At 33.3% G+C, this 26,638-nt stretch overlaps 5 protein-coding genes across 5 annotated transcripts; 4 read left to right on the top strand and 1 right to left on the bottom strand.

The window, feature by feature from the left end:
• Window positions 1-684: 684 nt before the first annotated feature.
• Window positions 685-1,584, top strand: LOC105779277 (RING-H2 finger protein ATL78). Its single transcript, XM_012603038.2, has one exon. It carries the CDS (start codon window positions 866-868, stop codon window positions 1,478-1,480), a length of 615 nt encoding a protein of 204 aa, XP_012458492.2. The 5' UTR covers window positions 685-865; the 3' UTR covers window positions 1,481-1,584.
• Window positions 1,585-3,273: 1,689 nt separating this feature from the next.
• On the top strand, window positions 3,274-4,025 carry LOC105778868 (RING-H2 finger protein ATL10-like). Its single transcript, XM_012602621.1, has 3 exons — window positions 3,274-3,281; window positions 3,478-3,788; window positions 3,868-4,025. Exons 1-3 carry the CDS (start codon window positions 3,274-3,276, stop codon window positions 4,023-4,025), a joined length of 477 nt encoding a protein of 158 aa, XP_012458075.1.
• A 2,609-nt stretch (window positions 4,026-6,634) lies between these two features.
• LOC105780369 (transcription factor HBI1-like) lies at window positions 6,635-8,112 on the bottom strand. The gene is made up of 3 exons (XM_052629908.1): window positions 7,304-8,112; window positions 6,960-7,181; window positions 6,635-6,874 (listed from the first exon to the last, which is right to left on the bottom strand). Exons 1-3 carry the CDS (start codon window positions 7,616-7,618, stop codon window positions 6,728-6,730), a joined length of 684 nt encoding a protein of 227 aa, XP_052485868.1. The 5' UTR covers window positions 7,619-8,112; the 3' UTR covers window positions 6,635-6,727.
• A 6,722-nt stretch (window positions 8,113-14,834) lies between these two features.
• LOC105780370 (RING-H2 finger protein ATL78-like) lies at window positions 14,835-16,065 on the top strand. The gene is made up of 2 exons (XM_012604656.2): window positions 14,835-15,534; window positions 15,616-16,065. Exon 1 carries the CDS (start codon window positions 14,878-14,880, stop codon window positions 15,484-15,486), a length of 609 nt encoding a protein of 202 aa, XP_012460110.1. The 5' UTR covers window positions 14,835-14,877; the 3' UTR covers window positions 15,487-15,534; window positions 15,616-16,065.
• Window positions 16,066-23,658: 7,593 nt separating this feature from the next.
• Window positions 23,659-24,743, top strand: LOC105778867 (RING-H2 finger protein ATL78-like). Its single transcript, XM_052629741.1, has 2 exons — window positions 23,659-24,304; window positions 24,386-24,743. The coding sequence occupies exon 1, from the start codon at window positions 23,687-23,689 to the stop codon at window positions 24,254-24,256; it is 570 nt and encodes a 189-aa protein (XP_052485701.1). The 5' UTR covers window positions 23,659-23,686; the 3' UTR covers window positions 24,257-24,304; window positions 24,386-24,743.
• The last annotated feature ends 1,895 nt before the right edge of the window (window positions 24,744-26,638 follow it).

Raw genomic sequence — 26,638 nt, forward strand, 5'->3', positions numbered from 1 at the left:
GTGAAATTAAAAAATTAAACATGTCAAATTAAAATCTTGTTACAGTATAACTAATTTAATGTTAGAGCACATAAATTTGAAACCATATATATTTGAAGTTTTTTTTGAAAGAAAAATAAAAAAAATACTTTAATATGATAAACTTGAATCATTATTTACTTATTTAAGTCCCTAAAATTATTATTCTAGAAAATTTTAATTTTTAAACTTTTTATATATTTTTTAGATTTGTTTTGAAACTTTTATAAATATTTTGGATTTAAAAATTATTCTGAATTTTTATATTGTTTGTTGAGAGAGACCAATTTGATCATTTTTCAAATTTGATGAAACCAAGTGGTATTTACATCAATCATTATTCAAATTATTCGGGTTATTCGAATGGTAAAATTTGAGTTTAACCCTATAATATGTTAAAATTTGATATTTAATCTATATATTTTAATTTTTGAAATAATTTGATCCCTTAATTTTATAATGTCATTGATTAATCTAAATAATTAATATTTTTATTTCACATGACTACCAAGTGATTTTTATTTAATTTTAAAATATCACACTAGTAAATTTAATAGAAAAATTTTAACTTCCGTAACAACTAGATTTAAAGGAATTGATAGAAATAGAAAGACTAAATTCCAAATATATGAAATTTACAGGAATGAAAAGCATATTTTAACTTTCAAATTTTTAGCAAACAAACACTAAACCCGACGCGAAGGGTGGGCGGAAAAAATATTAATAATCTTAAAATATAAGTCTCTGAGCCACCTTCTAATTAATTATTTACCATGTATATATAATCCTTCAATGGAACCAACTCCTTACAGCCCTCTGAACTAAAAAAACTAGCAGCAAATTAAATATGACAACTTCAATAACATCAACCCTTTTCTCCCAAGACTTGTATCCAAGAAAATTTCTCCTACATTCCTCTCTTCACCCTATAGAATCCCCTGCAATTTCCCCAGCTCAACAAAACAATTCCCCCATCAATGACAACTTCCATTCAAATGCAACCATTATTCTCTTAGTCCTCATTTGCACCATCATTTCCTTTTTGGGGTTGTTTTGTATGGTCAAGTGTGCAATTAGAGGCTCAAGTTCTGTTGCTTCTGAATCTGGTGTAAACCCTTTAGCCAAGTTAGCTAATAAAGGAGTTGAGAGGAAAGCCTTAAATTCCTTCCCTACCATAAAATACGCGACCGAGTTGAAACTAACCAGCCTAGACACCGCTTGTGCCATATGCTTGTCGGAGTTTGCTGCTGAGGAGCGTCTGCGGATTTTGCCAAAGTGCAACCATGGATTTCATACTCAATGTATCGACAATTGGCTTAGTTCACATTCTTCATGCCCTACATGCAGGCACTGCCTGATAGAAACAGATCAAAAGACCGATAACTGCAGCCCGATAGGTTCCTTGGAACAGCCTCTGCCGGTGCAAGAAAGCATCATCAACGTTAACGTAGAAGAGAACTGAAATTGTACATAAATACAGGGTGGAAACTAAGCCGGTTTTGGTGTAATGATTAATAGAAATGCCGTCTTAATTAGAAGTTGAAAATCATGACTAATTTCATATCATATGTGGCTGCTATGCAAAGCTTGCAACTAGTGGAACATAGAACTAATTATGCAACACAATTTTCTATTAACGAAATTGCAAGCAACAAAGTGTTAGTTGAACTGAAATTTCTTAAAAGTTAATGGAACAAAAATCCTGTGATTGGATCAAAATATTCAACAGATCGTATGATCATTCTTGCACAAGGGAAATGCAATGTGGGAATGGCAAAGAGATGTGATTAAATATGAAAAGCGATGAGAAATGATGCAGCCGTTGGGGGTCAAAATAAAATTTTAGAAGTTTAGCTGGCCAAAGTTAAAAATTTTGTTCAAAAAATTACTAAAGGAATATTATACCTCTTAGCTAAGGAGGCTATGGCCACTATCTCCCCTTCTAGAAACTTAGGAATTAATGTTAACTCTGGTTAGAATTTGCATCCTAGTGTCTGTTACATCTAATAGGACTGTTTTTTGTGGACTTCTAGAAACTTTCCATGACAACCACTCATGAAAATTCCTCGACTAATGGTCCATACAATAAGCAAGCCCACTCATTAGTTATGTGATTATGATGTCAAAACAAAGATAACCTAGAATACAGGCAAGATCACACAAGACGTACTAGAATGCCAAAATACCCACACCAATGGTACTCATTTGGCTACTGACCCTTGATCCCTAACCTTTGACCTACCAATATGGCCCACCACGTGGCATTATAAGACAAGGAGTAACTCACCAGATAAACGGAAATTATTATTTTTTGCATTTAAAATTTAACTTTAAAAAAATTTTCATTTGCAAAACCTTAAAATCTTTGCAAACATTGGTGTATCTAGGGGGCTGGTATGATCCCAATCCCCCTAAAATGGAAAATTTTTTATTTTAGCTCTTTAAAATTTTTAAAATTTTAAATTAGTAAACGTAAAATTACACTTTTTCCTCCTTAAAAATGATAAAAATTTAATTTAATCCTTTAAAAATTATAAAAATATAGGCTATTCAGATGGTAAAATTGCATTTTTACTATTAGAAAATTACAATTTAATTTCGACCCCTCCTAAAAAACCTTTCTGGCTTCGCCCCTGTTTACAAAATTAACCCGTTCAAACAATAGATGACAATTTTTAAATAATAAATGTTTTTTTATACAATGATAATTCAAACCTAAACTATTCTCGGAATAGATGAACATCCGACCAATAAGCCACAACTTAAAATTCAACATGCTTAAGAAGAGGTTTGAACCCGAGCTATCCAAATCAATTAGCCAAAAATTTATGAATATAAAAACGAAACTGGTATATATAAAATTTTACCCAATTATTCATGTCAAAACGAAACTTGTATTTAACTTGTGGAATACCCTTTTACTGCACGAGTTTAGTGAAAGGTGACATGTGATGTCATATATTTCACTCAACAAATGTCATGCCATTATCCTACTCAAATTAGTCAACTTCAAGTGAAATATATTTTTTTTCTTCCAAACCAATTAAAAGCTTTCTTTGTTTCAATCAAAATAACGTACCATGCATGGTTCATATATATAATTATGGGATTAAATTAAACAGATTTGTGAGAGTTTAAAATTTTGAGTTTCTTCATAGTTTCGGTTTTTACTCAAAATATGTGGTAAACATTTAGTCTATTTTCCTCACCTATTGAAAGGTGCTTTATGCTTTCCAGATAATTGCAGAGAAAAGAATGGAAGGGTTTGGTCGCCCTCAAAACCTTCATCTCATTTGCCTCTTTTTCTTTGGACACTCTACCTTTAACATTTTATTAACTTCGCTTTTTCTTTTCTCACCTTTTCCTTGTTGTGTCTCACTTTCAAGTTATCAACAAACAAAGAGACATCTGTCAATAAAAGTTTGGAAGAATTTTTTTAGTGTACTCACTTTTTATTAGGACACAAGAAACGACAAAGACAGTTTTTCCATCATCAACTACTTGCACCATCGTTTCCTGTCTTGGGTTGTTTTGTGTTTCCAAGTGTGGAATCAGAGGCTCAAGTTCTGTTGCTGCTGATTCTGGTGTGATCCCTTCGGCCAAGTCAGGAGTCGAGGAAAATACCTTAAATGCCTTCCCTATTGTAAAATACGCAAGCGAGTTGAAACTGCCGAGCCTTGACACCGCTTGTGCTATATGCTTGTCCAAGTTCACTGCTGGGGAGCATCTTCGGATTTTGCCGAAGTGCAACCATGGATTTCATACTCCATGTATAGATACTTGGCTTATTTCACATTCTTCATGCCGGCACTGCCTGGCTGAAACGGACCAAAAGACCAATAATTGCAGCCAGGCAGAGTCCCTCCCGCTGTGTTAAGCTTTGGCCTGCAATGCAACAGGAGACCAGCTGCAGTTCAGCACAACACCAGCAGCAACACTGCTTGAAGTGCAGCATTGAAGCTGAACCAAATGCAGCAATCGGTTTTGATCATTTTGTTCCTATGTAACTTTGGCTAGTTGATTTGTAATTTGTTCACAAAGTTAGTAAGATGTGTTCTTGATTTGAATTGATGTAATAGCTGATATGTCAGCTTCTTTTGTGTGTAATTTAAGTTAGCATTAGTCATGTATTAGTGGGAGCAGTTAAGTCATTAGGTAACTGTAACTCTCATATATTTCAAATTTTAAATGAAAATCAGTGTGAATTTTCAGTTATCATTCTTGCAAGTGTTTCATTCTGTTTTGCTTCGATTCTTTTGTTTTTGTTTTGCTATTTTTTGCCTTTGCTTGCTGCTAAAGTTCCAACACGCTGCAGGAAACCATCAACATACAAGTGAACTAGAAATCGTGTATTTTGGTGCAGTGATTAATAACAATAACAACAAACCTAGAGGTTGAAAATCATGACCAATTATCAATTTACAATTGAAACTCTCAACTAATTTCATCAAGATGCATGTATTGCAGCTAGTGGAACAATGAACTAAAACATGCACTGCAATTTTCGATTACCAAAATTGCAAGCAACAAAGTGTTGATTAAACGAATAAAGTCCAGTGATTGGATCAAAATATTCAACAGATCGTATGGTCACTCTTGCACAAGGGAAATGCAATGTGGCCGTGGCAAAGCGAAACTTTATTTTTTAAAAAACTGATTAACTATGAAAAGCAATGAAGCCTTACCCATCGTTGAAAATGAGTGGTTTAGAATCACTTTACACTGTTAAGAAACAATATCTAGAAAACGCAGAAAAATAATTAATGGAGGAATTAATTAATAATGTTAACTGTGGTTAAAATTTGCGAGAACCAAAAATGTTTTATAATCCGTGCATTATAGTTTTTTTATAATCATGTTTAATTTATTACATATTTTCTATATAATGATCGAGGGCGTTCAGGTGTGATGGACTAATGATTCAGGGCGTTCACCGCCTCAGGTATGGTCTGGGTTTGAACTATGTTAGTTATATTTTGATTTATTGACAATTTTTTGAGTGGAAAAACTTTGGGTTTTTCTTTTTTTTTCTTTTTTTTGATAAAACAAACAAGAAGGTTACATACTTTTAATCCAATCTAGAGGAACCATCTTTTCCACGAAGGTAAATCCTTGCCCTCTAGGGAAGAGGATAGCAAGTTACAAATTCTGTTTCGGTAAGACATATATTTCTATTACTACGAAATTTATAAATGAAGTAATTAATCGTGGGGTTTCCGTGTTTGTAGTGACAAATCTTGTATGTGTTTTCGCCTTTTTACTCTTCCCTTGACATTTTTTTAGTCTCTTTTTTCTGACCTTTTATCTGTTGCCTCTCACTTTCAGGTTATCCAACAACCTCTAATATACTGAATGTTCCATATAGATAAGCGGTACCATATTTTCTTAGCCCTATCAAGCACGAGATACATCTCAATTTGATGAGATGCTCTCATTTTATGAATTCTTTCTTAAGGTTGGGTTCTCGAAGGAATTAAGCAACAAAATTTTGATTCGACCTGGGGAGAACATTAACTTGTCGAGAGCCCCATTAATTTTAGGTGGATGATACTTCTAAAACTTCTCCTAAAGAAATAGGCCTCCCATTAACAAATTTCATAAATTCACATTCAAATCTTCATTGCCAAATTTACTTAATCTACAAATAACACCCGAATCATCTTATTGAAAATAAACATGTAAAAAAACACTAAAAATGAAAAAAATGCAAAAATAAAATATATAAGTTCAACTAAAATGAAACTAAAATGTATAAAAACACTTAAAAGAAATAAATTAAGGCTTCCTTTGGATGCATGTTTGATTTTGGTAAGGTTAAAAACAATTGTGGCAATGAGAATGGATACTTTAATGGTGAGATTAAAAAGAACCATGGGTGTGTTTTAGATTAAAATAATACAGTTATAAAAATGCTATTAAAGATCTTACATTATAGTAAAAATGATATATAATAGAATTCTTTTAAATTATTTTATTTTTATGAAATTATTAAAATATGGGAATTTGTAATTTTATTTCATAAAATATGAATATGTATTATGATATTTTTATAAATATTTTAATTAATTATAAAATCGTTTTAAATTATTTATTATATTAAATGATAAATATTTTAAATTTATTTATTTATAATTATTTCAATTTTTATAACAATGCGAAAAATTATTTTCATACAGGAAAATTTAGGCTTCCTTTGGATTGAGGTTTACAGGCAGTGAGGTGGGTTTACATGGAAAATATGGTGCCAAACTCACTGCTGTGTTGTTTCGTTTAGACTGTCGGTCAGTTGAGGTTTCTTTTTCACTATTTGGTCGGTGATTTTCGATTGGAAAATCAGCTAGTTGAGGGCTAAACCGAAATTGCATAGCTAATGTAGGCATAAAATTAACCTTACTTTTATTTATTATTTTACCATTTTATACTTGAAAATTAAATTAATTTCTTTCCCAATCTGCAGAAAACCCTGCTCTTCAACTCCTGCTCTTCAATTGACACTCCTACAAAACCCCACCAACAGCACAGCAGACTCAAAGAAGCTCTATTTTTCGACTCATCCTATCAATCTTGTTCTCAACTTTGATCTGGTAAGTCAAAACCCTTCTTTTTATACTCTATATATGTGTTTGAATTGTATCAAAGTAGTTAAGTAATTAGTAGAAATGAAAAAGAATTTTTGTGTTCATACACAAATCCATATGTTCTTTCTCCATTATTTTTTTACCTCTACTTGCCGTTGAAGAGATTGAGCATAATTGATGATTTCATCAAGCATACCAGCTTTGCCTGTGATTTTGTTACATCCTGGTACTAAATCTTGCAGATACTTTATTCTTTCACCGATTTTCTCCCTTCTAACCTATATAAATCAACATAATTAAAACATTATTATCTAATGAAAGAGACCTGATAAAATAAGAAAACAAATCGGTAATAATACTCACTCTCTCAGCTAAACTGTGGCTATCAGTGGCTTGACCACGACGTGCCCAGACGTGGATAAAATCAGGCTTTTGAACCTCAAAAACCTTTGAATTCTCCTTAGAAGCATCACCAGAAGCTTCCTTCTTGTTGTTACTGCTTTTGTTGGTGTTTGGCCCTGTAATTTTCGACTCTTCTCCTTCATCTTCACAAGCTTTGATCCTCTTGGACTCTTCTGCAACAACCTGTATATATAATCAAAAAGTGAAAGAAAAGGTGAAATACCCATAAGTCTATATACCTTGGCATGGTGTATTGATGGCAATAATGATAATATAATAAATGAAGCAATAGGCAACACACATACATTTGAGTTTTGCAACTTTTCAGCTTTCCTTTTGTTGAAGCTTTCTTTACCAACAGCTGAAGCCATCTTCTCATAGTTACCCTTGACCTCCACCGCTTTGGTCGCCACCACAGCTGGCGGATAGCTAGAAGTCCTAGAAATGGCATGGTTCATGTCAAAACTAGGGCCATTACCGTATCCACATGGGCCAAACCCCATGGCAGCCATGTCAACCTTCCCCAACTCAGGCCAGGGACTCTCTAAACCAGGGTCAGGCTTCACTTGCCGAGCCATAACCATGTCTGGTAACACCGAGTCACCACTGGCACCGCCCATGAAACCACCCTGAAAGCCTTGTACATGGTTGGTTGGCTCGAAAACACCCCACAACTTAACTCACTGAAATAGCTTTGCTGCTGTTGTTGTTGCTGAAACTGTTCCTCTTGCCATTTCAAGCGAGCCCTTTGCCTCTCGAGCACCGTCAAGTCCGAACATTGTAACATCTCCGGCAATGTTGTATTCATGTCTCAAACCCTCAAAAACTAAAACTATCAAAAACAAAACAAAGCACAACTAAACAAACGAAACAACAAAAGCTTGTAGTAATATGAACAAGTTTAGGCAGGTTTGCTATATGACTTCATGCCTAACACGAGTTCATCGTGAGGGGGTTAGTACCATATACCATATACCATATATCACAAGCATATATGATCTTATAATTCCTTCTTTTATCCAAGGGAATTTTTGGTACTTTGGGGAAGAAAGAAATCAAGCAGTCATAGCCTGCATCACCTAATAAAAGGTTTGATTTCCTTACCTCATTATGTTTCTCAGCGAGGATAGTGTTTGATTTCCTAAGCGATGAGGGAATCTCTCCCAAGGTTCTAAGGTTCCCGTGATTCTAGAGAAAGGCTTAGCCTAAAGTCAAGCTATAGGCCGAGTCATGCATTTCTTTTTAGTCATAAGTGCTCCCATGCAGTTGTATAGGCTGAATTTTATTCTATTTGAGTTGTAAGGTAGACACGTAGGGCAATGTGGCAGTACAGGTTACAACATGTCCTGCCTCTCACATGCATTGGACACATGCAAAGGGTAATATTTGCTCTATGCTTCGATTTGAACGAAATGTAGCCACTAATGGAGCCATTGTTTTCTCAGCATTGTATATTTTCCCGGATGCCAAAAAGATACATGTATTGTTACTGAATCCCATTCCTCTTAGCACATATATCATTAAAAAATAAAATTTGCACATTCATAATTAACTTGAACAAATGACTAAACAACTATATGTACAAATTCATTTTTGAATATTATCATTAAAAAAATAAAATTTAATCAAAAAAAGCTATAAAAGTTATTAAAAATAAAATTATTAATGATTATTAATAATTTCTAAAATATATCAAAATATAAAAAAATGCTAAAACTATCCCAAAACGATTTGAATCACATAGGTAGGTTACCAAATTCATCCATACCTGTTAAAAGATGACCTATGCTCTGTAAAAGATAACAAAATTCTCTCATCACAAAATTACAGCAAAAATATGGGCATACAACCAAGCAAATATGTATATGGGCAAAATTTTGCTGTCTTTTGAGTCTTTTCACTATCCAACCATCCATTAACATGTTTCTTATTAAACTAGTGATAACAATTGATTAATACTTGAATTTTTTAGTTGGTTTCTTATTGAAAAAATATATATACACACATACATAAATGCAAATACCTTGGCGTAATAGTCCTTCCAGACCCTACGAACAATCTAATGACCACCCAAATCAAAGGCCTTGAATTTGATCATTTTTATGCTTAGATCTTCTGATGTTGGGTACTGTGTTGGCTGATGCTGAACTAGTCTCTGCAATTTTCAAATTCCAATACTCCTCAATACTTTTACTTTGATATTTTCATTTAGTTTCTCAGCAACCAAGCAGACTCAGAAGAAGCCTTGAGATTTCACATATAATAAGAAACTCTGCTCAAGTAATAGCTTAAAGCTAAAAAATGGTATTCGTATCAGATTATTACTTTAAAAATTAATTGAAAAACAAATTTAAAAAAAATACCTCATCTTTGAGCATATGAAGCAGAGTTGTTTTACCGGCATTATCAAGTCCCAAGAACAAGATCTTTGCTTCCTTTTGATACAAACCAAGAGACGCTAAAATCCCATAAAACCAATCTACAAGAAACATTTTTTTTCTTTTGTTTTAAATTCTGTTTGGACAGATAGAAAATTGAAGTATGTAAACAAAAACAAAAAGGAATGATTTTTTCCTCTTCTTTTCTCTGAACTTAGATTTGGTGGTTTTGAAAAGATTGTTCTGGGATTTCTAAAATATAGTGAAAGTAACATTGACAACTCATATTAAATAAACATATTAGTGCTTGTAGCCAAAGGCCCAAAGGCCCTGTATTTATTTGACAGAAACATGAAGAAATTGTATTGTAGATAGATTTTTAAGCAATAAACGTGAACCAATGCTTCTTGCAGATTTTTTCTTTAATTTTATCAGTTTGCCCCAGAGACTTAAGTCTGATATCCATATAAATATGTCTTGTGTCCAAGAGAATCAAAAATGGAGTAAATATGATACTTGAATATTATATTTTTGTTGCATTCATTTCCCCTTTTTCCATTAAGTTGAAGCTTCAATTAAGGTGCCAGTTTTTTTTGGGTATGGCTAGATAAAGATTAGCATTGGGAGACGTCTAATATAAATTATAGACTATATATTTGCTCTATGCTTCTTGGTGAATGCTAGCATATTGACTGAATTATATCAATGATAATAGATGGTAAAGACAAGAAATTTTGTGGAGGGAGATAGTAGCTTAGCAACAAAAGCTGTTTGGGATGATGAGCTGACGTTGATATTTTGTGAACTTTGCGTGAATGAAGTCAATGCTAGTAATAGACCGACAACTCATCTAAACTCAAAAGGGTGGGAAAATGTCATTACTCTTTTTCAAGCAAAAACACAAAAAAATTATGGAAAACCTCAATTGAAAAATAAGTGGGATACCTTAAAAAAGGAATAGAGGTTATGGAGGGAGTTGCTTAAGGAATCTACAGGTATTGGATGGTGTCCATCTAAAAAGACGGTCGATGCTACCGAAGAATGGTGGGCTGCAAAAATACAGGTTAGTATAATTTACAATTATAAAAATCTTAGTATGACATTTAAGATTTAACATGTTATGTAGGAAAATTCTGATTTTAAAGGATTTAAGAAGAAAGGAATTGAACCACGATTGAATGAGTTAATGTGGCAAATCTTTGGTGGCATTGTAGCCACTGGAGAGAACGCATGGGCACCTTCATCTGGTGTTCTTCCAAGTGGGGTTCCTATGGGAGATGATGCACCTAATGAGGGATTTGGTGACTTAGATGAACATAGTAACGAGAATGAATGTATTCCTCCTGATGAGGTACCGTCAAACCCTTCTCATGAAATTCCTAATCGAAGAAAGCAAACACTTGGGGTCGTACACGGTAAAGGAAAAAAATCAAGTTCAAGTAGAAAATCATCAAGAAATACTTTAACTACTCAGATTGAGAAATTGTGTGAGAGTATGGCTAGTCCAAGGAAGTCAGTGAATGAAATTATTTTTCCTCACTCTCAATATACTATTTCAAATGCAATGGATGCTTTGCGTGCTTTGGGAGATGAAATTCCAAAAAAAGATGAACTGTACTATTTTGCCACCAAAATGTTCCAAATATCGGTGAAACGAGAAGTGTTTTTGAACTTAGATCCAGATGATAGGGTTTGGTGGCTTCGACATGAGTATGCTGAACAAAATCCAATTGCATCATTTTCATCCTTGGTAGCAACATCCTCATTTCCCTTCCAACCATACCATCAACCACCTCCACCATAAGCTCCTTAGAATTATTATTGTAATATAACTATACTATTTTTTTATATGTAAAACTAATGTATGATACTTTTTATGTTTGGTATTTTTATGCTATGCTTTTAATCAAGTTTTTGTGTTGTATAGAATGTCACGAGATTTTAAAGGATTTATTTTCATTTGATTACTTTTTCAGGTTATGGATGAATTTAACAATATGTATAATAGTTTTGATATGAATTATGATACCCCTGAATTAAGTGAAGAAGCTCAACAAAGAATAGCCACAATTGTTACCCAAGTTGAGAACAACAATTATCATGAAGAGGAAGAATATGTGTTAAGCAGTGTATTGGTACACCATGAAACTTATTTCACTATGTAACCGCGTATGGATTCAAATTATACAGGTCAAATGTGGGTGGACGAAGTATTAAATGGGCACGATGATCGTTGCATGAATATATAGTTTTAGGATGCCAAAGATATATTTCATAGCTTGTTGCATGATTTGGAAACAAATTATGGCTTAAAGAATGGGAAAGTATCGGCGATGGAGAAGTTAGCATTATCATTGTACATTCTTGGAAATAGAGAATCAAATTCAAATGCAACAGAGCGATTTCAACGATCTGGGGAAACTGTTAGTCGAATTTTTACTGATATGTTGCATATATTTGCTCGAATGGGAATAGACACGATTAAACCCACTGAAGGTCAATTCGAGGAAGTACCGAACCATATTCGACATGATACAAGATATTGGCCTCACTTTAAGGTAATATTTACACAATCTTTATATTTTTAAAATATAAATTATTTCTAACTTTTATCTTATTACTTGTATTTATTTTAAAGGATTGTATCGGGGTCATAGATGGAACACACATAAAAGCATGCATTTCGCCTTCTTGTCAAATACCTTATATCGGACGGAAAGGTGAACCAACTCAAAATATTATGGCAGTTTGTGACTTCAACATGTGCTTTATTTTTGCATTTCCTGGTTGGGAAGGAACAATACATGATAGTAGAATTTTTTGCAAGCACTTAGAAAACAAGAGTTGAAGTTTTCACACCCTCCATCAGGTTGAACTTTAATTTTTTAATTACTTTTTACATAAAAAATATTAAAATCTTTAAATTATTTTTAAACTTGATATTATGTTTTACTTTTTTGTAGGAAAATATTATCTTGTGGATTCAGGATATCCACAAATGGCAGGTTTTCTAGGTCCATATATGGGGGAACGATATCATTACCTGATTTTTGTCGAGGTAATCATCAAGTATCTGGAAAAAAAGAAATCTTTAATCATGCCCATTCTTCGTTACGCTCTATGATTGAACGAACATTTGGAGTTGGAAAAAAATGGCCAATATTAAGAGATATTCCAAGTTATTCATTCAACAAGCAAGTTTTAATAGTTATTGCAACAATGGTTTTGCATAATTACATTCAAAGACATGCTTGGTCAAATGATGAGGATTTTCGAGAATTTGAGAATATACCCGACATGCCAGTCTTTTCAAGCCAGTTTGACAGATGTGAATCGAGTTCTTCTAACAGAGAAAGTAACCTTGAAATCACGATGTTAAGGGAAACAATTGCAACTAATTTAATGAATCCATATTTGTAAAAACATTTTGTATCATAACCTAATTTCTAGTACTAATGAAACTTGTTATGTCTTATGTTATTATTTTTTTATTAAAAATCATCCGTTTAGATACTTCAAAATTTTATCTAAGTATAATGTTACTATTTGTGAAAATAATATTTATCATTGTTATAAAAAATATTTAACTGTAAAAATTAAAATAATTATCATTTTATCCAATAAATAATTTAAATTAATTATATAATTCATTAAAATATTGGAAGATACATTTTAATATTTTATTAAATAAATTTATAAATTCACAAATTTTAATAATTTTAAAAAATTAAAATAATTTAAAAAACTTATATTATATATCAATTCTAATCTGATGCACTTAATAGTCATTTTTTATTCTCACCTCACCGCTACAGCTGCGTTTGAATCTAAACACACACTCCACCATTGTTTTTAATCTCACCGCTACAGTATCCAATCTCACCGCTACAGTAACTATTCTCACCTCCACCGCTATTTTTAACCTCATCGGAGGTAAATACACCGCCCATCCAAACTAGCCCTTAGTAACATAAGACATAAAAGTATGGGTATTTTCGTCAAATAAAAAAAATTTCAGCCTCACTGTGCTAGACTGAAGGTTTAGGCTCCAGTTAACCCAACGATCCTTCACTGTGATTTGAAGAACCTCATTGCATTGGCCAATCCCATCCAAACAGCAATGTAGTGACATTGAAAGTGAAATTTGCCTCAAAACGTTCCTCACTGATGCTGATCGGCCGTTCAAATATCGTCATGATGAGCATTCATCACTAAGGATTCTCTTACCGGCACACCGACTGTCAAGAGGTTGTAGCATGAATTGACTTGCTTTGTTCACACTAGAGGCAATATCAAGTCTAGTTGGGCACATGTACCGTAAGGCTCCAGCTATGCTCCTAATGCCTATAGCATCCTCAATGGGAACACCTAACAATGACGGCAATGGTAGAAAGCTAGCCGTTGGTGTAAGAAGTACAGGATTTTCATCTAGCAATCCTATTTTAAGCATCCAATAGATACTTGCGAGTCATCTCTAATATCAAAAAGTAGCCTTAAAAGAGAAAATTGAACATTCCCCTAAACCATATGCATAGCAAAGAACAAACATGAGCCATTATTTGTCTGGTTGAACTGATCAGAGCATCAACTCCTGATTCGATTAATCTAATTAATTTGTCTGGTTTAATTGAATAAATTATTATAAAATAGAAAAAAATTGATTCAACTGGTTTGTACCAATGTACTGATTAATCAATCCAACCCCTTATTTCGATTGATATTCTAATTAATTACTAGTCTAATTAACTAATCTAATCGGGTTCTAAAAACAGTACTCTTAGCTTCTCAAACCTAGTATGAGGCGCTTGTTTGAGCCCATACGAAGCTTTTTGTAGTTTGCAAAATTGTATATAAATGTGTGAAGATATTTTGACGTCCACCCTGTTGTACCTCTCAATGTTGTATGACAACAAGAATAAATATGATTCTTACTGTATTAGCCTTCACGATAGGACTAAAGGGTGTCCTAGAAGTCATATCCAGCAGATTACGAGTACTCTTTGGCAAACATTTGAGACAAATGCCTTCAGTATTCCTTTAGACTTGAAAATGCCGTTCGCAGCTGACAAGTCTCCTTTCTATTAGTTTGAAAACTGCACTGGGTGCACAAGATATTTTACATGGCTGTGAGTCTATCTCCTTGATCCCACAAGATATTTTTCATGGCTCATACCGGCTAGTGACTAGATGTTCCATGGAGAGGTGGAAACTACCACGTGCTACCTTTTTGGGCTGCTGGAAAGTTGAATTGACCTTTGAGCAATATTAAAATGGACTTATCTATTAAACCACAGAAGACATAGTGGGGGTTGAAAGTCCTAACTGAGTGAACGAACTAATTATCCACAAGAAATATTGTAAGATAGACTTGGTTCCCCTTAATCCTAAAATATAATGGCTCTAACCCATTTTTTAATTAACTTCTTTTCGTGTATATATATAATCCTTCAATTGAACCTACTCCTTCAACCATCTCAACTAAAAACACTAGCAAATTAAATATGACAAGTTCAACAACATCCACCCATTTCCCCCTAGAGTTGCTTGATAGCTTCCATCCAAGAAAACTTCTTTACCACCCAGCTCAAGAACACAATTTTTTCATCATTAACTACTTCCATGCAAATGCAGCCACTGTTCTCTTAGTCCTCAGTTGCGCCATCGTTTCCTCTTTTGGGTTGCTTTGTATGGCCAAGTGTTCATTTAGAGGCTCAAGTTCTGTTGCTGCCGAATCTGATTCATTTAGAGGCTCAAGTTCTGTTGCTGCCGAATCTGGGGAGAACCGTTCAACCAAGTCAGCCCATGTAGGAGTTAAGCAGAAAGCCTTAAATGCCTTCCCTATAGTAAAATATGCAACCGAGTTGAAACTGCCGAGCCTAGACACCACTTGTGCTATATGCTTGTCCGAGTTTGCTGCTGGGGAGATTCTGCGGATCTTGCCAAAGTGCAATCATGGATTTCATATTCTATGTATAGATACATGGCTTAGTTCACATTCTTCATGCCCTACATGCCGGCACTCCCTGGTTGAAACGGACCAAAAGGCCAATAATTGTAGCCAGGAAGTGCCTGTGCCGATGCAGGAAACCATGAACATAGAAGTGAACTAGAAATTGAACATTTTGGTGAAGTGGTTATTAATAATACCATCTTAAGAGGTTGAAAAGCATGAGTAGTTATCACTTATCAGTTTACCACTTAAACTGTCAACTAATTTCTTCAAGATTCATGTACTGCAGGCGTGCAGCTTGTCGAAGGGTGAAGTCAAACAAGCACTGCAATTTTTGATTAAAAAGTTAATCGAGTAAAATCCAGTGATTGGATCAAAATAAATATTCAAGTTCAACAGGTAGTATGATGATTTTTGTCTCTTGCACAAGGAAAATCCAATGTGGCAGTGGCAAAGAGGAATTAAATAAAAAAAAAGGGAAAAAGCAGTAGTCTAGAAGCACTTTATACTGTTAAGAAACAGTATCTAGCAAAAGCAACTAAAGCTAAATAATTAATGTTAGCTCTGGTTAGAATTTATAGTTGAGTATAGTTGTTATTGTAACAATTAAAAGAAATTAAATTTGTGCATGTATATATCTTCTAATTTAAAAATTAAAAAGTTTTTTTTTTATATAAAATAAATGCCAAGTAAGGATCTTAAAAGAAAGGAATGAGGCAACTATTTTTCTACTTAATTAGTGCGGAGACAATAATGGAAGGGGCCAGTTGCCCTCCAAACCTTAATCTCATTGCCTCTTTTTTGGCATTTTTTATGGGGACACACTACCCTTTATGAGTTTAGTAATATCGCTTTTCCTGGTTGCCTTTCACTTTCAGCTTATCGACAAAAGAAGGAAAAAAACGACAGGGAAATTTGGGAACAATTCCTAATATGTTGTGATTCATGTTTATTCGATTCAGAGTATGTATGAATCAGTTAAGAAACCTCTTTTCCTTGTATAAGTGATGTCTCCAACTTTTGCTAATTATGGATATGGAAAGAACTATTACTTTTTTCCTTTTCCTTGTTAAAAAAAATTGTAGTTTGGGAATGAGAGAATTTGCAAAATTTAGAATTCAAACTTTCAAGCATATATTTAGGCACTTGTGTCTAAATTATAGAATTATATAATTCATTGATAATGTTTAAACCCTTTGGGAAAATTATACTTAATTTAACTCTCAAACTTGAAAATTGCATCGATTAAACATTTTGAACACTAATTTTCACCTTTATACGTTAACTGATGTTTTCACATATTTATTTTTATCTCCGTGACGATTTACATGTTAATTATGAACGCCGGCACTCCTACGGCGCAATGGAAAAAAAAAACATTCGGCGATCCTAACCATGGATCCACGTGTGAGGAACGAAACGGGGTGAAATAAAGGCTTCGAAATTACCGAATCTTTTCTGAGTAGACAGCAACGCCTCAGCAACGAGTAATCGATCTACTATCGAACCAAGCCACAATCTATCGTGACTCCGGCCTTTACGTAATCCACCCAATTGACAATGAACGGAAGAAATCCCAAAACTGTTTTTGGAAAAGACTTTGCTTTGACGGCTGCTAGACCCCAAGCAAAGAAAAAACGGGATTTTTATATCTATTTTTAGGGTTTCTAGAAATTAAATAAATATAACAATGTTTTAAACCGAAAATTATAATTACATTAATTATAATAATGATTTTGGTAAACTATATATTTATTTGAATTTATATACTAACCAAATTCATGTTCCCATTATGCGTACAACAACCTTGTACATAATGTGTTCGATATTTGATTACCCAATTAAATTAATTCTATAATTAATTTAATTCAAGCTACAACCAAACACAATACCAACTATGTTTTATTCCGTTCATTTCAACTATAGGGTGTGACCCTCGAGGTTCTTGTAACGTTAGCAGTAATACTAGAACGATTCCAATGTTACAAACAATGAGTGACACCTAGCAATGCATCATTGCTACCTAAGTCACAAGAAATCATGATTCGACATAACATTTTTATGATTAACCTTTCATGCAATAATCCTTAAATCCTTTATCTCTGGATTGGACTCAAGTCATGGAATAGTCACACTTGCAAAATCTATTCCATGTTCATTGATATCTTAAGTAGATTATGATATACAAATAAGTATGACATCTAATATCAGCTTATTTGAGCATGGCCATGAATTTCTAGTCTCACTCAATCAAATGGCCTAAGATATTACTCCCATTATGTAGGAGGGACTTATCCTATATCGATCAACCATATCCCTCTACATAGATCGTGGTATATCCAACATTAGCCTTTATAGAACAACCAGTTATGGTGTATGTTTGACTGTATCAAAATATACAACTCACGATGTTGGGATTATGATGATCTCAAGTCTGAAGATCATATACATATTAATCACTATGAGTAATGTTGTGACAATTACATAACAATCCAAGAAACATACTCATAACAGGTCAGTCCAATATGTTGTTCTCTAACACACATATTCATGCATCGATTTTGACATTCCATATCAATGACAACTCTTTATCATCAATCAACTACATGTTAGTCTTAATGCATTATTGTTGTCCTATCCAATAATAATACTTGACTAAGGACTTTTAAGAATAATCATATTATTCTCGGAAGATTATTATAAAACAGTTTATTTATACACACGTAAAAGAAACTGAAATAATAATGGTAACGTCTTATATTAATAAACATGATAAATCAAGTATGTTATTACAATCATCTAATGATTGATCTTTGGGCATACTCTAACAGTTTACACATTTATTTTTATCTCCGTGATGATTTACATGTTAATTTCACTAACGATATACTACTTACCTTATATGCCCCATCAATAAATAATTTTTTTTATGAAACAATGTCTTCATTAAATAAATCCTCAAATCATTTACTATGGAAACCAACTGGCACGCATAAGCAAACACAAACATAAAAAACAATAAAGGAAAACTAACAAAACTATAGAAAATAATGTTGTAATACCTAATTTTAGCCCGGGCTCACAAAAAAAAACCCAAAGTAATATCATTTGGCCCGATCGGAATTTCCCATTATTTGAAAAGGTTGAAGGTCCATCTACAAGCTTATGGAAACATAATCTTCAGGGATATGCAATCTTAGATATGATATGCAATCTTAGAAATAATATATAATCTTAGATATGATATGCAATCTTAGATATGATATATAATCTTAGATATGATATGCAATCTTAGAAGATATGATTTTGTAATCTTAGAGATTTAATTTGTAGATACCATTTAATCTCAACCGTTGATGTAATTGATCTGTACCGTTGGATTTGGGAAGGCTCAACTATAAATAGAGGCCTCTCCCTTCATTGTAAAAGAAAAAAGAAGGAGGAATAAAAAAAGAGAACGATTGGCAGTTTTTTAAATGTGGCTTACTATTTTTTTCTTTCGATTATTTTTTACTTATTTACGATTTTAAAAAAGGGAGAAGGTGATACCACTGCAAATTTTATTTATTTATTTTATTTAGCCCCTCCGCCTTTTAATGTTTTTGTAATTAAGTTTTTTTTATTTTTAAATTTACCCCTTTATTTATTTTCGATTTCAATTCGATCCTGATTGGACGACGCCGTTTAGGGAAATAGGGAAAATTTCCCTTCCGGTCCCTCCATGTAATATGCGCGTTCAATTTGGTCCTTCAGTTTCCATTTATGTATAGATTTGCCTCAGATTTCCGACCCTTTGCTAATTTTAGCATAATTGGTTTGTGATGCTAAATTTAAATCTTGAGACATTGGTGATTGATACACCATGTTTGAAAAAGAGGTTCCAATTGGTTGGTTTACCATTGGATAATTTAAAATCTTTGTTACAACCGGTTGGTTTACCATTGGATATGGCTTATATATAATATCCCTGATTAGGATAAAATGGAATTTGTGCAGGTACAAATCATTTTTTGGAGTTTGTTGCTGCAATCCCTTTTGTTGGGTTTTAGAAATATAATTGTTGTTTTTTCAACAAATTTTCCGACCCTTTGCTAATTTCAGCATAACTGGTTTGTGATGCTAAATTTAAATCTTGAGACATTGGTGATTGATACACCATATTTGAAAAAGAGGTTCCAATTAGTACATAAATCACTTTTTATTATTAACACCGTCTATTATCACTGCTGGGGAGCATCTTCGGATTTTGCCAAAGTGCAACCATGGATTTCATACTCCATGTATAGATACTTGGCTTATTTCACATTCTTCATGCCGGCACTGCCTGGCTGAAACGGACCAAAAGACCAATAATTGCAGCCAGGCAGAGTCCCCGCCGCTGCAGGAAACCATCAACATACAAGTGAACTAGAAATCGTGTATTTTGGTGCAGAGATTAATAATAATAACAACCACCTAGAGGTTGAAAATCATGACCAATTATCAATTTACAATTCAAACTCTCAACTAATTTCATCAAGATGCATGTATTGCAGCTAGAGGAACAATGAACTAAAACATGCACTGCAATTTTCGATTACCGAAATTGCAAGCAACAAAGTGCTGATTAAACGAATAAAGTCCAGTGATTGGATCAAAATATTCAACAGAGCGTATGGTCACTCTTGCACAAGGGAAATGCAATGTGGCCGTGGCAAGGCGAAACTTTATTTTTTTTAAAATTGATTAAATATGAAAAGCAATGAAGCCTTACCCATCGCTGAAAATGAGTAGTTTAGAAGCACACTTTACACTGTTAAGAAACAATATCCAGCAAACGCAGAAAAGTAATTAATGGAGGAATTAATTAATAATGTTATCTGTGGTTAAAATTTGCGACAACCAAAAATATTTTATAATCCCTGCATTATTGGTTTTTTATAATCATGTTTAATTTATTATATATTTTCTATATTAATAATTTATATAATAGGGTATTACTGTTAGTTACACTTTAAACCCCATGTGATGGCTCGATGGTTCAGGATGTTCACTGCCTCAAGTATAGTCTGAGTTTAAACTATGTTAGTTACATTTTGATTTGTTGACAATTTTTTGAGTGGAAAAACTTCGGGTTTTTTTTTTGTGTGTGTGAGATAAAACAAACAAGAATATTACATGCTTTTAATCCAATATAGAGGAATATCTTTTCCACGAGGTAAATCCTTGCCCGCAAGGTAAGAGAATAGCAAGTTACAAATTCTGTTCCGGTAAGACATGTATTTCTATTACTATGAAATTCATAAATAAGTAATTAATCGTGGGATTACCATTATCCTGTTTATAGTGACAAACCTTATATGTGTTCTTAAGAAAAAAAAAATTTTATCAAAATTTCAGAGTCTTCATAGAGTCGTAGAAACACATAAGGAACGAGGGTCTTCATTTAATCGAAGATATCTTATCGTTCCTTTGAAAAGCCTTATTACTTTCACGTTGAAATCTCGCGAAATATACTCTAGCTTCCATTCGCGAAAGTCTAGCAAATTCTGTTGAATAAAGAATTAAATTAAATAGAATCATTCTTGCAAAGAGTAAAGTGCAGGCCATTAGATGTCCAAACTCTTCACTTGTGGCATACATTGAGTCTTATCTTTTAACTATTTGGTGGTGCTTTTTGCTTTCCACGTGATTTTAATTATTGCAGAGAAAAGAATGGAAGGGTTGGTCGCCCTCACAACGTTATTCTCATTGCCTCTTTTTTCGCCTTTTTACTCTTCCCTTAACAGTTTTTTCGTCTCTTTTTTCTGACCTTTTGTCTGTTGCCTCTCACTTTCATGTTATCCAACAACCTCTAATATGCTGAATCTTCCATATAGATAAGCGGTACCATATTTTCTTAACCCTACCAAGCACGAGACGTACAGCTAAATTTGATGAGATGTTCTCCTTTTATGAACTCTATCTTAGAGTTGGGTTCTAGAAGGAATTAAGCAACACAATTTTGATTCGACCTGGGAGAACATTAACTTGTTGAGAGATCCGTTAATTTCAAGTGGATAATACTTTCAAATTTTCTCCTAAAGAAATCGGCCTCCCATCAACAAATTTCATAAATTCACACATTCAAATCTTCATTGTCAAATTTATTTAATCTACAAATAACACCCGAATCATCTTATTGAAAATAAACATATAAAAACACTAAAAATAAAAAATGCAAAATGCAAATATAAAATATATAAGTTCAACTAAAATGAAACTAAAACATATAAAACACTTAAAAGAAATAAATTAAGGCTTCCTTTGGATGCCTAATATATTTAATTTTGGTGAGGTTAAAAGCAATTGTGGCAATGAGATTAAATATTTTAGGAGATTAAAAGAACCATGGGATGTGTATTTAGATTAAAATACAGTTGTAAAAGATGACTATTAAAGACCTTACATTATATTAAAAATGATATATAATAGAATTCTTTTAGATTATTTTATTTTTATGAAATTACTAAAATATGGGAATTTGTAATTTTATTTCATAAAATATGAATATGCATTATGACATTTTATAAATATTTTAATTAATTATATAATCATTTTAAATTATTTATTATATTAAATGATAAATATTTTAAATTTATTTATTTATAATTAATTCAATTTTTATAACAATGCGAAATATTATTTTCATACAGGAAAATATAGTAACATAAAGTATGAGTATTTTCGTCAAATAAAAAAAAATTCAGCCTCACTGTGCTTGACTGAAGGTTTAGGCTCCAGTTAACCCAACGATCCTTCACTGAGATTTGAAGAACCTCATTGCATTGGCCAATCCCATCCAAACAGCAATGTTGTGACATTGCAAGCGAAATTTGCCTCAAAACGTTCCTCACTGATGCTGATCGGCCGTTCAAATATCGTCATGATGAGCATCCATCACTAAGGATTCTCTTACCGGCGCACCAACGACTGTCAAGAGGTTGTAGCATGAATTGACTTGCTTTGTTCACACTAGAGGCAATATCAAGTCTAGTTGGGCACATGTACCGTAAGGCTCCAACTATGCTCCTAATGCCTATAGCATCCTCAATGGGAACACCTAACAATGATGACAACGGTAGAAAGCTAGCCATTGGTGTAAGAAGTACAGGATTTTCATCTGGCAATCCTATTTTAAGCATCCAATATATACTTGCGAGTCATCTCCAATATCAAAAAGTAGCCTTAAAAGAGAAAATTGAACATTCCCCTAAACCACGTACATAGCAAGAACATCAGAGCATTAACTCCCGATTCAATTAATCTAATTAATTTGTCTGGTTTAATTGAATAAGTTATTATAAAATAAAATAAAAAGTTGATTCAACTAGTTTGTACCAATGTCCTAGTCAATCAATCTAACCCCTTATTTCGACTAAAATTCAAATTACTAGTCTAATCAACTAATCTAATCGAGTTCTAAAAACAGTACTCTTAGCTTCTCGAACCTAGTATGAGGCGCTTGTTTGAGCCCATACGAAGCCTTTTGTAGTTTGCAAAATTGTATATAAATGTGTGAAGATATTTTGACGTCCACCCTGTTGTACCTCTCAATGTTGTATGGCAACAACAATAAATATGATTCTTACTGTATTAGCCTTCACGATAGGACTAAAGGGTGTCCTACAAGTCATATCCAGCAGATTACGAGTACTTTTTGGCAACCATTTGAGACAAATGCCTTCAGGATTCCTTTAGACTTAAAAAAGCCATTCGCAGCTGACAAGACTCCTTTCTATTAGTTTGAAAACTGCACTGGGTGCACAAGATATTTTACATGGCTATGCGTCTATCTCCTTGATCCCACAAGATATTTTACATGGCTGTGAGCCTATCTCCTTGATCCCACAAGATATTTTTCATGGCAGCGTGTACATCTCCTCCTTGGTCCCACAAGATATTTTACATGGCTGTGAGTCTAGATCTCACGAGATATTTTTCATGGCAGCGTGTACATCTCCTCCTTGGTCCCCCAAGATATTTTTCATGGCTCCTGGATCCTTAACTATACCGGCTAGTGACTAGATGTTCCATGGAGAGGTGGAAACTCCCACGTGCTACCTTTTTGGGCTGCTGGAAAGTTGAATTGACCTTTGAGCAATATTAAAATGGACTTATCTATTAAACCACAGAAGACACAGTGGGATTTGAAAGTCCTAAATGAGTGAATGAACTAATTATCCACAAGAAATATTGTAAGATAGACTTGGCTCCCCTTAATCCTAAAATATAATGGCTCTAACCCATTTTTTAATTAACTTCTTTTCGTGTATATATATAATCCTTCAATTGATCCTACTCCTTCAACCATCTCAACTAAAAACACTAGCAAATTAAATATGACAAGTTCAACAACATCCACCCATTTCCCCCTAGAGTTGCTTGATAGCTTCCATCCAAGAAAACTTCTTTACCACCCAGCTAAAGGACACAATTTTTCCATCATTAACTACTTCCATGCAAATGCAGCCACTGTTCCCTTAGTCCTCATTTGCGCCATCGTTTCCTCTATTGGGTTGCTTTGTATGGCTAAGTGTTCATTTAGAGGCTCAAGTTCTGTTGCTGCCGAATCTGGGGAGAACCGTTCAACCAAGTCAGCCCATGTAGGAGTTAAGCAGAAAGCCTTAAATGCCTTCCCTATAGTAAAATATGCAACCGAGTTGAAACTGCCGAGCCTAGACACCACTTGTGCTATATGCTTGTCCGAGTTTGCTGCTGGGGAGATTCTGCGGATCTTGCCAAAGTGCAATCATGGATTTCATATTCTATGTATAGATACATGGCTTAGTTCACATTCTTCATGCCCTACATGCCGGCACTCCCTGGTTGAAACGGACCAAAAGGCCAATAATTGTAGCCAGGAAGTGCCTGTGCCGATGCAGGAAACCATGAACATAGAAGTGAACTAGAAATTGAACATTTTGGTGAAGTGGTTATTAATAATACCATCTTAAGAGGTTGAAAAGCATGAGTAGTTATCACTTATCAGTTTACCACTTAAACTGTCAACTAATTTCTTCAAGATTCATGTACTGCAGGCGTGCAGCTTGTCGAAGGGTGAAGTCAAACAAGCACTGCAATTTTTGATTAAAAAGTTAATCGAGTAAAATCCAGTGATTGGATCAAAATAAATATTCAAGTTCAACAGGTAGTATGATGATTTTTGTCTCTTGCACAAGGAAAATCCAATGTGGCAGTGGCAAAGAGGAATTAAATAAAAAAAAAGGGAAAAAGCAGTAGTCTAGAAGCACTTTATACTGTTAAGAAACAGTATCTAGCAAAAGCAACTAAAGCTAAATAATTAATGTTAGCTCTGGTTAGAATTTATAGTTGAGTATAGTTGTTATTGTAACAATTAAAAGAAATTAAATTTGTGCATGTATATATCTTCTAATTTAAAAATTAAAAAGTTTTTTTTTTTATATAAAATAAATGCCAAGTAAGGATCTTAAAAGAAAGGAATGAGGCAACTATTTTTCTACTTAATTAGTGCGGAGACAATAATGGAAGGGGCCAGTTGCCCTCCAAACCTTAATCTCATTGCCTCTTTTTTGGCATTTTTTATGGGGACACACTACCCTTTATGAGTTTAGTAATATCGCTTTTCCCGACAGGGAAATTTGGGAACAATTTCTAATATGTCGTGATTCATGTTTCAACCATCTTGATTCGATTCAGAGAACATTGTATGTATGAATCAGTTAAGAAACCTCTTTTCCTTTTGTAAGTGATGTCTAACTAATCTCTTTTTCTTATGGATATGGAAAGAACTATTACTTTTTTTTCCTTTTCCTTGTTAAAAAAAATTGTAGTTTGGGAATGAGAGAATTTGCAAAATTTAGAACTCAAACTTTCAAGGCAATTGTGTCTAAATTATAGAATTATATAATTCATTCATAATGTTTAAACTCTCTGTGAAAATATTATTTAATTGAAATCTCAAACTTGAAAATTGCATCGATTAAGCATTTTGAACACTAATTTTCGCCTTTATACGTTAACGTATGTTTACACATTTATTTTTATCTCCGTGATGATTTACATGTTAATTTCACTAATGAGATATTATTTATCTTATATGCTCCATCAATAAATAAATTATTTTTTTATAAAACAACGTCTTCGTTAAATAAATCCTCAAATCATTTACAATGGAAACCAACTGGAACGCATAAACAAACACAAACATAAAAAACAATAAAGGAAAACTAACAAAACCAAAGAGAATAATGCCACCAGCTAGGCTAAGAGTAAACAAAACTCGATTCGATTTGAAAAAATTTTAAAAAAAATTAGACCTGATATCAAAAATTGAACCCGAAATCCAAAACCCGAGACTGAACCCAAAACTGGTTGAACTGGGCCCTATGTATGAAACTGGGTCAACAGTCCAACCAGTAGTTGAACCGGACTAGTCAGGCCATCACTGGCCAAGACCAAACCAGTAGTAGTCGAACCGCCCAAACCCGTTTATGCAAAACAACAACGGTTCGAGGTGTCAAGGGAAGTAGCATCGACAACAGCACCACCGGGCATGGTGGTTGCGATAGAGGCGATCCGACTATCGGCGGATGGCTAGCAGCAGTGGTTCTTCGACAGTAGAGCAGTGAAAAGACTAGGCTCCTAGTGGGTATTCCAAATATCATATTGTTTTAATGAATTTAATATTTATCCAGATAGTATTTTATTAATTTAATATTAATATAAGATATTTAATTTAATTTAATATTTATCTAAATATGATTTTATTAATATGATAAATTCTAAAGAGAGCCTAGGTCATTAAAGAAAAGTTGTAAAAAATTCTCTAAAAATTATTTCGGAAAATTTCTAAATATATTTGACCCTTATAAACATATGTTATTGTTTATAGTAAAATAGCACACAAAAATATATAGAATTGAATTGGTGGTGTCTTCAAGCGTATGGGTAAAATTATAATATAGTAAAGTTCTATAACTATTTAATACATTTAGATATTAAAACTCAACTTTTTCACTTTACGCAATTTTGTCCTTTTTATCAAATTAAGCACGTAAACGGTAAAACTTCTTGACAAATTTTTTATACGGTACTTCTATCATGCTGTAGGCAATAAAATAATGATAAAATAAATTTTCTGACTTCAAATTTGTGGTCCCGAAACTAATATTTCGATTTCACTGAAAATAGGTTGTTATACTTTCAACCAAGGTCTTACATAATCCTGAAATGATGCCATAGTATATTTCAACCATGGTCTTTCCTTTTTGAACTTATTGTCATGATATCTTTTAATCATGATCTTTTCC

Source organism: Gossypium raimondii, chromosome 4 (assembly GCF_025698545.1).
Source record: "Gossypium raimondii isolate GPD5lz chromosome 4, ASM2569854v1, whole genome shotgun sequence".
Lineage (NCBI taxonomy): Eukaryota > Viridiplantae > Streptophyta > Magnoliopsida > Malvales > Malvaceae > Gossypium > Gossypium raimondii.

Excerpts from the sequence above, each read along its gene's own strand:
- LOC105780370 (XM_012604656.2), top strand. The coding sequence starts at position 14,878 with ATGACAAGTTCAACAACATCCACCCATTTCCCCCTAGAGTTGCTTGAT.
- LOC105780369 (XM_052629908.1), bottom strand. The coding sequence starts at position 7,618 with ATGGGCGGTGCCAGTGGTGACTCGGTGTTACCAGACATGGTTATGGCT. Across the intron at positions 7,182-7,303 it reads AAAAGTTGCAAAACTCAAAT|GTTGTTGCAGAAGAGTCCAA; the intron begins GTATGTGTGTTG and ends TTATATATACAG. Across the intron at positions 6,875-6,959 it reads GCCACAGTTTAGCTGAGAGA|GTTAGAAGGGAGAAAATCGG; the intron begins GTGAGTATTATT and ends TGATTTATATAG.
- LOC105779277 (XM_012603038.2), top strand. The coding sequence starts at position 866 with ATGACAACTTCAATAACATCAACCCTTTTCTCCCAAGACTTGTATCCA.
- LOC105778868 (XM_012602621.1), top strand. Across the intron at positions 3,789-3,867 it reads CCATGGATTTCATACTCCAT|CCAGGCAGAGTCCCTCCCGC; the intron begins GTATAGATACTT and ends CAATAATTGCAG.
- LOC105778867 (XM_052629741.1), top strand. The coding sequence starts at position 23,687 with ATGACAAGTTCAACAACATCCACCCATTTCCCCCTAGAGTTGCTTGAT.